Consider the following 12,397-nt stretch of genomic DNA (forward strand, 5'->3'; position numbering starts at 1 on the left):
AAGTGTCTTTGTTCCTTGGGCAAGGGATGGATCAAGGCCGTCTGAAACAAGATGTCCTTGGGAAAGATGATCTGAAGGTCACAGATATATTTGGAGGTCTGAGCAGAGGAGAGGGAACTGTTCCTTCCTAAGAGGATTATTCGACTTGTATCTTCCCAAAATTCTTAAGCGCCAAGGAAGGAGTCAATTCGAGCTGAAGAAGGCAACCTCTGATCAGAAGCTAAAGTCAAGGTTGAATGGATCAGATGAACAAATCCTTGGTACCAATGGACTCAAATGGACCAGAGGCTGAGACCAAAGCAGAGCTGTCGGGGGACCTGAGCACCCAGAACCAAGATAAGACCTGAACCAGATGGAGCCAAACTCATCTCCAAGCTATAGGCACTTACCTCTCCACTCTGGGATACCACTGGCTCCTAGGACTTTGGAGTCACACCTGTCAGAAAAACTGCTGACACTGAAGACCTCAAGATTGGAATGCCGTCAGGGGGATGATTGGGAGATGGGGATTTGATTCATCTGTCACTGGATCAAGCAAAAGGATCAAGGAAGGAGCAACTACAACAGTAGTTGGTAGAACAGCTCTCTCCACCCTTGGAGTCAAGGGGAGGGGATAACTTCTATGTCTATCCTGGCCTTTACAAAGACATATACTGCACTCAGCACTCAGATGGTCTGGGCCTAGCCAGTATACAAGTGTGCAGATCCTGGGTTGGCAGCTGGTACCCATATTTTAGGCATTTTTTTTAAAACCCAAACCATTTTTCATAGTGTAGTGAGAAACCATGGACAACATTAATTTAATTAAAAAGGTAAACTGACTGGCTTAGACAGGCCTCAACAAAAGGGAGACAGGGATTTTTTTTCTTCTTTTTTTGCTAATATATATAGCACATCTAAGGAAACAAACTAAGATCAAACTAAGAACCTACAAAGGGTAGACTAGATAAAAAAAAAAAGAAAAGAAAAAAAAAACAAGAAAATGCTTCACTTATTTCAAAATGTTTCAAAGATGAGTGTGGCGCTGGAGATTCTGTCCGACTATAATGGCAGTAAACAAGTTCTGTGGTACTGCTGTTAGAACAGTGCGTTATGGGAGAGAGGAGCTGGAGAAAGCTCAAAGTGTTGCCGGCTTGGATCTTCCTCAAGGTGCATAGCTCCTCTTTCGAAATGAATGGAGAGCACAAAGGTTTCATTCTGAGCTAGGGAATGAAGCCAGCAAACCAGCAAATGCCTAGTACAAATTTCTGAAGTCACACCTCAACAGGATGTACCTGAAAACACTATCTTTATTTGCCATCTACATTTATTTAACTACAACAAGCAATTAAGGAAACATGGAGGTTACATAAAATGATACATTACCTACATGAACACAATGTATTCTAATAAACTTACATAAGTAAACATTATGCTCTAAGTTTTAAAATGGTTTATAATTAACTTAATATGCTTAAACAGCAGAGCAGGAAACAATTACAATGCATTATTTTGAAAGCAAAGTCTAGAAAAAACATAGAAAGGAAAACAGAAACAATAAACCTGTGTTCAGCATATCGCCTAATCTGATAGAAGGCCCTCTGCAGCAGGTAACTGTTAGGAATATCAGAAGAAGAAAAATCCCATCTTGGCACAATTCTGAAATTCCAGAAATGACCATTTTGAGTAAGCGAGTTTTCAACAAAATACTTTTCCGTGTTCTGTGACTTAAATACTATTCCACTAAACAATGGAGAATCAGCTTTCATTCCCTGTGGAAGGGTTGGGATAACTGTTCTTCCAGCGACTCCCAGTGGGTACTAGGGGAGTAGAGCAGAGTAATGCATAACCAGGGAGGTGCAATGAGTATGAACGGTGATGTCAAGTTGGGCATTCTCATTTTACAATAGGAGAATGGTGAGAGATTCCACCTTATGCACACCTTCAACCCATATATGCAGCCTTCCAGCTGCATAACAGGGATAATGCTGATATGTTATAACATGGGTGGCAGGTTTTTGGTTCCTGCAGAAAGTGTAGTGGTAGCAAAATATTTAAAGGAATAGCCAAGCTCTGAGTTGAAGCTGGTCACAGCGCCAGATAAAAGGGACTTCTTTATTTTGTACTGATCTACTTTCCTGTAATGCCAGGGACCTATAAGCCTAAAACTACACTGTTTTTTCTGTCATCGTAGGATGAGTTCCAATTCTTCTCAGAATTTTGATAGAAGGACTGGGAATCAGCTAAAAAAATAGACTGCTATAAATAGGACTCCTCTTTGCCACTAAGGGGAGACATCTCTTCCTGCCCTTTGCCACTGAGGGGAGACATCTCTTCCTGCCCTGCTTGGTAAAACAGGAGTGAGTGAAGACCATGTTCTCGTGTGTGCTAACCATGAAGTCAGCAGGATGCTGCACTCTTAGGTGACCTGTCCAAAAATGTTTCTAGTGTTCTCAACTCCAGGAAAGACTCCAAGAGCATGTTTATTTTCCACTGAGTTTGAGAAGCTGGCAAGAGCAATGCCCCAGGCAAAACCACCATCTCTTCATTACATAGAGGAATATGTAATTAATTTTATGCCAACCTGTCATACAGCATAAAAGATGTCTGGTCGATTGATTAAAGCTATACGGAGTTTAGGCAAACCTCTACTCTTAGTGCTCTGCATTGACCTTAAAAACATCAGAGAACAGCCATTCATCCACCCTTTCGAAAGCCTGAAAGGTGCTGGCATCTACTAGAACTACTGGACTTGTAACAGACTGAAAACATCACAGTGGGGTCTTGTCTTGTGATGCTCAGTTAAGCTGTCACTCAACTGCGGTGGTAGACTACAAAGGATATCTGCCTTCTTAGGAAAAGAGAGAACTGAATCTAGATAATGCCACGCTGTAGAATAGCATCCTTGAGGATGGGTTCCATGGAAGGACACTGAGCTTCCTATCCTCTTTCCCCAGGTAATGATTCAAATGTTTCTGGAATGAAGGCAAAGGGGCAACAGAAGAGTCTATAGCTGACAACATGGGTCTGACAGTCCTTCTAAGGGATGGAGTATTCAGCGGAGCTATGGGGAGTGAGAATCTCAATATCTTTTATAGGTTCATAGGTTGGTACTAGGCTATCAGCCCTAGGGCCTATACAAGCCTATTCTGCCTCTGACACAAGAAAGAGGGAATCCTTTTCCAAGAAGCAACTGGAGAGGAGGGAAATAATCTTCTACATTTACCTCCAGCAGGGGCAACCCAAGGTCAACAACAAATGCCAGTTGGGTGTTGAATGCCAGCAGGAGTGCCTAAACACTTCGGGCTGTGCATGCAGCAATCAACATCCAACTACAAGAGGCCAGCGGGAAATGTAACAATGGTGATAACCAGTGCATTTTAAGAGTGTAGTCCATGATTCACAGAGATCTCACTGAATAACTAATAACTTATTCACAGCCAACATAATGTCATAGTCCTCAGTAGCCTTCTCAGCCCTAGCCACTAAGCATTATGTAACCTGTAGGGTGATCACAACTGTATCCTTACAAATTCTGAGTTCAACAAAAGTCTGTTGCAAGGGACCCAAGGGTTTGCTCTGCATAAGGTATCCAAGAAATGTCAAGTTCTGAAAGCTGCTGTACCTTAGGAGGATATGGAGGAAGGGAATCATCCTTCCTACTAAGATCTGCTGATGACCAGCATGAGCTGATATGGGACATGGGTGCTGTTGTCCTTCTCGTCAGATGAACACGACAAGCATGAGCTTGATTTCTTGCTAGTCATAAAGAGATGGAAGCCATCTCATGGACATACTGAAAGGCAAAGCTTTGGCCGATACATGGCCTCCTGATCCCTTACCTAATTCCACCTAACATTATCCTGGGACTATGAAAACAAATGTCCTTGTGCTGGCTATCATCTTATTGGTCATGATGAAGGCCTTGAAATTCTCATACTTTTCTTACAGATGTCTGTAATAATACATTAGCACTTTTAACAATGGTTGACTGACATTTTGTGCATGTCTGTGTGATTCTCTCTCAAACTTTCAACCCTTAAAAAAGGACCCTGATGCCAGTTCTGAACAGTGATGTGATCCTGGCATTAAACACAGACATTTTACACAAGGACTGAGATACAAGCTATGCAGAAGATAAAATAAAACACCCTTCTGTGCTATCATGTGATGTCAGAAGGCCACCATCAGGAGTAGAATAGATCTCCAAGTATGGGATCCAAAAAAAATTTCAGAACTTTCACTAGGTGGAACTACAAGATGAGAAAATTCCAAACAGTTACTCCACTGTAACAAGCTTTCAAGTTGGGTCAGATGACATTATTTACACAAGTAAATAAAAGGCGAATTTACACATCTGAATTCTGAGGGTCTGTGCTTAGCTCTTGCTGAAAACAACTGACAATTTCCTTCAGACCAAAGGGATCGTCTTTAGTCAGCTCTTCATATGCTTTACTGATCTTTGCACATTGTTCCTCTAAATATCTCTAAAAAAACAAAACAGAAAAAAATATTAATTTCTTATGATGAAACCTTCATCTCGAGTACATTTTATTAAACCTTGCTGAGTTTTGCTCTGCTGTCCTTAGATTTGCAGCACACAAGATGGTTGTAAACACATTTATTGATTATAAAGTCCTTTATCATAAAGGAAAGTATACAGTCACTGTTCTGTGGAGGTACTCATCATAATTAACGAATACAAGTACTCATCATAGCAAATTATTTTGGGTGTGGAACTCTGTAGTAGGTCGACTTATGGATTCTCTTTTTGGTATTCCCTCAAGTGGCTAATTATTTCCATGATCTTGCACTGACACAAACGCGCGCGCACACACACACACAGGCATCCTTGCTCTAGTACAAGTTTGCAAGGGATTCATGTCGATCCACTAAGGGCAGTTTTGACAAATGTAATAAACCAAAACCAGTTTGCCGAAACTGCCTTCGGCGAGCATTTTTCCACAGGACAAGCTCCCCTGCACCCTCATGTGGGGACATCCCCCCTGGCAGCTATACATACCAACTCCAAGGTCACACAACATTGGAGAAAAAGTCAAGCTCCACTTTTGTCAAATGTGGTTTCGGCGAACTGGCTTCTGTTTGTTTTTTGCTGAAATCACCTTTGATGGACTGACATGCTCCCAATTGCAAGGACCAGCTCCAGCATCCTTAGTTCACAACACGCAATGAACAAGTGGGAAATGCATGTGCAACCAAAGAAACAACAAATATATAAAATTATTACACCTCTCAGGTGTACCCCATTATGAGGAACATTCATCATTTTGGGTCTTAAAAAGCTTATGTTCCTCAAAGTTCCACATTGAAAGGGCCTATAACACATTTAGTGGTAGGGATTTCTTAGCTGACATCCATGGTAAAGAGTACTGAATTATATTAATGCATCAAAAGAATTTTAAAAGTATAAAATAGCACATTTAAACATATTTGAGCTTCCTAGTTGAAGTTGTTAGTCAGCTATTAGTGTTCCACATTTTGGTAATTTGCTCACATTACAACTTCCTATCACTCCACTATCACTAACCACAATCACCAAAACTCCCCCACCATAACCTATTCACTCACTCACCACCATAATTGCATATACATTTCACCTACCATCTTCAACCACATCCCCTTTGATCTCACCAAGCTCACCTACAAAGAAATAATTATAAAAAACTACCCAGTTTACTCATACACCATACGATCGCCAATTACCTACACACACTGACCAAAGCTACTAACCAACTTGCACTCAGTGGCGACATCCACCCTAACCCTGGCCCCTCCACTACATGGACCTAATATTCTTTGCAAGCAAAAACCCTCTGAGCTCATCCGTAGCATCATGAATAAAATTGAAGAGCTACATGCCTCTATATCCTTCTATAACCCTGACATTGTACTCCTAACCGAGACCTGGCTTAAGCCTCACATCAAGGATACCACCACAGCCCCTCCTGGCTACAATATCCTTAGATGTGATCGAATAGCTAAAAGAGGCGGGAGCATTGCCCTACTTTACAGGCACAACCTTACTCTCCAACAAATACATAAAGATATCCCCACTTTTGGCTGTGCAGAAACCTTGTTTGCAAATATAAAATTAAACCAGCAGAAACAACTCAACATTATAGGTGACTACTTGCCACCAGGAAACAATATTGCCACTCGAGTCCATTTTACATTGGACTTCCACCAGCTTCCCTCAGGAGACACTTATCCTGGGGGACTTCAACATTGATTGGGCCTCTATCACAGCACCCCCCCCCCTCCAAAGTAGCACATAAACCGATTTAAATTCACACAGCTTATCCAAACCCCCGCCTGTATAGACAAATCCACCAAAAATGAATCCATATTAGACTGGATCTTAACCAACAAGCCTTCAATCTGCCAATACATCTGGTACGTTACACCTGACTCTCTCAGTGATCACCTACCTGCATTCATACTAAGATGGCACACAAAACCCATAAACCCCCCCCCCATCCTACTTTCTATCTGTAGTTCCAAAAATTTCCTACCAGACCAATTCATCAACACCTTAAAAAAAATAAACTGGTTACCTCTTAAAACTTACCAGCCTCAGTAAGAAGCTGAGATCCCTCATAAAATCCTCCAAAGCTAGTTACGAAAATAAAATTGCCAAAGATTCCAAAGACAACCACAAGGCATTCTATAGCTATGTCAAGAATCTAAATGGCAATGCTCAGATCTGCTCTGAGCTACAACAGAATGGCATTAAATATACTGATCTCAAGGGTATTGCCAATATCCTGGCAGATCGATTCAGTGCAAACTTCACCCCCCCCCCATCCTCTCAAGGGCCCATCTCCATACTGAAAGATTGCCAAATTCCGGTAATAACGGCCACACAGGTAAAAAAACGCACTCTCCAAAACTAAGAATACAGCATCCATGGGACCAGACAGCATCGCAGGCTGTGTACTACATGAACTACAAAATGAACTGGCACCTCACCTAAGTGTCATGTTTAATCATAGCCTCACCTCAGGCTTTGTGCCCACTGTGTGGTGCACACCTACAGTTATCCCACTCCACAAGGGAGATCCACCTTGGATCCCGTGAACTATCGCCCCATCAGTCTGACGAGCCTGATCTGCAAGGCCATGGAATGTATTGTCATGGAACTTATAAACAAAGACGTTGGCAACCTTCAAACACTGGACCCCACGCAGTTTGGGCTCATGAAGGGCCGATCTCTCCTGAACTTGATTGACTTCTTCAAATCAGTTTCCAGAGCCATGGACGAGGGTAAGGTGGCCCAAACAGCCAATATGGACCTTGCCAAGGCCTTCAACACCATCCCCCCACTATAGAATCATACATAAGCTTACTAAGCTGGGCATTAATCCCTACATCACTCGATGGGTTGCCAGCTGGCTTACTGACAGAACCCATACTGTAAAAGTAGCAGACTCCAAATCCAGCTCCAGACAAGTGGAGCACCTCTGGGTTCTGTCCTGGGACCGCTCTTGTTTGGCATCTACTTCTCTGAAGTACAGGCCAAGACTAAGGGACTCTGGCTAACAAAGTTTGCAGATGACTGCAAACTGGGAGCCATTACTGAATCCCCAAATGATGTGGATATTCTAGAAAAGGGCCTTACAGAAACAGATGCTTGGTGCCAGAGCCATAGGCTCAAGCTCAGTGCCAAGAAATATACAGTTATCCCCTTTGGGAAAAAACATGTACCCATTAATTACCACATAGGTGGCAGTACACTAAACACCAAAAGTGTTCTAAGAGACTTAGGGACACAGGTGGACAGTGGTCTTACATTCGATAACCACATCGCCACAACAGTCAGGAAATACATTCGATAACCACATCGCCACAACAGTCAGGAAATACTTCTATGTGGCACATCTCATTATTAAGGGCTTTTCATTCAGAAAAAAGGAGGTTGTTCCACTGTACTCATCCCTCATTAGACCCATTATAGAATACAATGCCCAGTTTGGTATGTACCTCTCAAGACATCTGCAACAACTGGAAAGGCCGCAGAAATACCTCACTAAAAGAATCACAGGCCTAAAGCAGATGCCCTATGATGACCGCCTAAAAAAACTCCATCTATACTCTGTCGCATATCTCTGCTTAACATACAAGGCCATGTCAAATCCAGAACTGTTAGACATGCTGCACTTAAAGAAATCCCAATCCCTCAGAGAGACATGCTCCAGGGATCTAAACCTTGTCATCACAATGAACAAAACATGCTGAAGGGATAGGTTCCTGACCCAGAGACTCCCCAGACTCTGGAATAGACTCCCCATACATATCAAGCAGAGCGCCTCTTTGGCCCTTTTCAAAAGCAACCTTGATAATTGGATAGGAGATAGGAAATTCACCCCGGGGATCATGTCAGTCGCCCTGCTAGACAGGGATCCAGGGAAGTAAATACTGTGGGAAGAAATAGCCAGGGAATTGTTATGGCTAGGCTTGTATAGGCCCTAGGGCCGATAGCCTAGTATCAACTTATGTACTCTGCCATTAAAGGAAGATGTGGAGTACTTTAATACTACCTTCTTGGGTATCCTTAATCTTATGGCCCCACAACGTATAATTCATACTAAAACCAACCTAGCCCCCTGGATCTCAAAGAACACAAGATCCCTAACTCAAACAACGAGACATATCTTGGGCAACCTGGTGTACCAACAAAACAAGTACAAATCAACAGTACTTCCTAGAGCTCAGAAACGAAGCAAAAAAACAAATACGTAATGACAAAAAAAGTTGTTATATCCGGGTTCCTATTACGTTGTCAAATTTCTGAAACTTCGAAGCTGTGAACATCGAACTCAGACGTTCGAAGTTCCAGGAATTCGAACATAAAAAATAAATAAATAAAAAACCTAACAGGTATCTAACTATTGCAGATTTCCCTTTACCGCACTGTAGTGCAATCCTGGAGTTGGTATATTTAAAGAGTGTGTGTGTGTGTGTGTGTGGGGGGGGGGGGGGGGCGCAGGAAATAGTTTATTTTGTTTCGTTTTATTTATTTATTTTTTTTACCTTATCGAAGTTTTGTAACTTTGAACATAAGGTTTTGACCTTATGGTGTTCAAAGTTTCAGAAGTTCGATAAGGTAATAGGAACCCGTTATATCCAGCTACAAAAAACTCACAACAATCCACAAAAATTCTGGTCTGCAATCAACCACATTCTCCAACCAGGCAAAATCACCTCCCCAAACCCTAACACTGAGGGTGATAATGATATTGCCACCCAGTTTAATGACCATTTCACCTCCTTCATCCCAAAGTTATTCAACAATTTCTACTACTACTACAAATACCCCCAAAATATAAAACTATCACCGTAAGACCAACACTCATTTCTCTCTCAAACCAATTCCAACTGAACACACTCCAAATAAACACCCTGTCAAATTGAAACACACTACTCTCGCTGCTGATAAACTCCCCACTGATTACCTCAGGATTGCTGCCACTGCCATCGCCTACCCTATTTCCATACTCATCAATAGATCCACAGCTGAACACACTGTCCCCTCTCTCTGGAAAATTTCTTATGTTGTCCCCCTACACAAATGTGGATCCTTGACAGAACTTAGTAATTATCGCCCCACAGCTACACTATCTCACCTATCAAAAACCTTAGAAAAATGTGTACACACCCAACTACTGAATCATCATCATCTTCAATATAACCTGCTATCAAATTCCCAACATGGATTTTCGCTAAACATTAACACCACCTCTGTCTTTGTATCCTTTACTGACCACGTCAACCAACAAAGAAATCTCAGTAACTCAGTATCTGTCGTCTTCCTAGACCTGTCAAAGGCAACTGACATGGCATCCCACTGCAAACTGCTATCGGACTCGCTCTGAGCTCCTTTCTACTGTAGTTTAAAAATTATCTGTCCCTCTGGCAACAAGCTGTTAAATGGCATAACTCTCTCTCCTCCCAGTGGGACAAGGTGTTCCATAAAGATCCATTTTTGGTCCCTTACTATTTTCCATCTTTACCAATAACCTCCCCTCGGCTACCTAACAACTAATATAGTACAGTATGCTGATGACACCACCCTTATTTGCTCAGCCCCCTCTCTACAGTTACTCCAAGACAGAACCCAGGAGGCCTTCACTACTATAGCAAAATAGCTAAATTCCTCCCAACTCATACTAAACCCATCCAAGACCCAACTCATGATCTTCCACCCATCCAAAACTTTCACCCCTACCTCGCCATTCTCAATAACATCCTCCGATACCCTTATCACACCAGTCACCCAAGCCAAGCTACTAGGTGTGACTAGTGACCAAAACCTAAAATTCAACAAACATATAGCACTAACAATTGCCAAAGTTCATAAAAAACTAGGTTCACTCTACCACTGCAACAGCTTCCTCACACTGGAATCCTGAATAACTCTCTCTCAAACCCATCTACTCTCCGCCTTACTATATGCTTCCCCAGTTCTAACTAACCTAAAACAAATCTGACCTTCTGAAACTATCTACCTGCTATAACAAAATCTCAAAATTTGCAACCAATGCTAAGTTCCGTTCTTATCACTGCCTCTCCCTAAGACAACTAGGATGGTTAGAACTCCCTAACCTTCTAAAATACAATCAACTTCTCCTGAACCATCAACTGCTATACCAACCAAATATAATACCTGCACTCTCTGGTTTGCTCACCTTCCAAAATACTGTGCGTCAACTAAGATCTTCCAATACTGCCCTACTGACTGTTACCAATTGCTTATATAGCCCAGGCCAACCTCTTTATTCCTATGCAATTGCTAAGGCCTGGAACTCTCTACCCTGACATTAGATGTCTAAATAGTAAACATACTTTGAAATCCCTACTAAAAGATCTCCTATTCAAAACTTGGATATGTTCCTGTACAGAACCAGACTAATTTCACTTGTTCCTGACTTTCAACATCCCTAGATCACAGGTGTACTGTGTAGTTTAATTTAGTGCATAGTACTGTGAACCAGGTGTTTAGGCCACCTTTATAGTTATGATTTCTAGTTTATGACCCCGTTTGTCTATGGAAACTTCTTTTTTGAATTTATGTTCAAGCAATTCTATATTTGTTGTATAATATCTTGTTTAATTGTTTCTCAATATTCTAACCACTATATGCTGCATCAGTTGTAAAACTCTGATTTTTACTCCTTTTATATGTTCTATGCTCTTTGTACAAAATAGCTAAGTTTATATAATTTTTTTATTACTATGTATTTGGAGCTTTTCTCCCCAGGCCTCCGCTGAAAACAGCCACCTTGTATCCAGTCTGACTAACTCCGTAAACAAATGGAAAATAAATAAATAAAATTATAAGAGGCAATGTTCCTCATTTTGGAGATGGAAAGTTGACAACTATGAAAACTCTAAACCTGAAATACTCAGTGCTGCAGCTCTTGATAAATGTAACCGATATGAAAAACAGGAGAACGATCAACTAACACAGTGAGACATCCTACATTTGTTACATCTTACTTAAACGACCCCTTCAGTGTATGTTTACGGTGGTGTAGAAAAACAATCTCAAATCAAAACAAGCAAGGGATGCTGAAACCAGAAAGGTCACTGAAAGCAGACAATAGTTCTGGATTGCAGATCCAAGCGAAAGTGCATGCCAAGGTATCTGGCACAAATGTTCATCTCAGATATCTCTGAAGTAAGTACCAGAAATAGGTATCCATTTGGTAATAAGACCCTTGACAGCATTTGATCACCCTTTTGGAATCTCCCTCATCAAATCTGTGCTCTTGATGAGAGAGACTCCAGGGGGAGTCTACGTGCCTCCTTTTGCGTGTCTTCTTGTAAAGGACCTCATCCATGGGATGATCAGAGGAGGTGTATCATAAGAAGAGAGGGCTCCATCTAGGGGCATGTCCTGGAGGCTTGTCAAGGGAGGATGAACCTGGACAGGTATGACAGGCTCAGAAGTCAGAGTCAATGAGGGATGATGGGGAGGATCGCAGCTCTGAGAGGTCTGGTCTCTGTGAGAAGTGAAGATTCTTTCCACCACTTTGGAAGGCCGACAGACCCGGAGACACCCTCCCCAACCCCCTCAGAGACGAAGCAGCTGAGAAGGAAAGAGGAGGGACCACCCATGGATCTGAGGTCTCTAGGGAGAATTGGACCTGAGCTGTCATGCGCCAAAGTGCAGCGGGGAAGAGGTAGCTCACATAAGGATGGAGCTGAACCCGTACCCCCAGATCTGATGCCAACACCAGGATCAGAGACCCACTACGATCAGAGGATCTAGGAGAACAGCCAGTCAGGGTAACCATCCAAATAGAGTAAACCAATTTCCTTGGATCAGAGGTCATCTCTCTTGGGTGTCCGTGATCATGGGGCTCTGAAATAGGACATCAGATTGGAGGAGGAGATC

At 42.1% G+C, this 12,397-nt stretch overlaps 1 protein-coding gene across 1 annotated transcript in view; it reads right to left on the reverse strand.

Moving 5' to 3' along the window:
• Nucleotides 1–1,271: 1,271 nt before the first annotated feature.
• The window catches only part of NDC80 (NDC80 kinetochore complex component), a 2,583,329-nt gene continuing 2,572,203 nt past the window's right edge, over nt 1,272–12,397 (reverse strand). The window contains exon 15 of the mRNA XM_044071081.1: nt 1,272–4,466. Within this exon, the coding sequence (XP_043927016.1) occupies nt 4,329–4,466 (138 nt within the window). The 3' untranslated portion in view covers nt 1,272–4,328. The remainder of the gene's footprint in view (nt 4,467–12,397) is intronic.

Source organism: Protopterus annectens, chromosome 5.part0 (assembly GCF_019279795.1).
Source record: "Protopterus annectens isolate FY-2018-M chromosome 5.part0, PAN1.0, whole genome shotgun sequence".
NCBI classification, from domain to species: Eukaryota; Metazoa; Chordata; order Ceratodontiformes; family Protopteridae; genus Protopterus; species Protopterus annectens.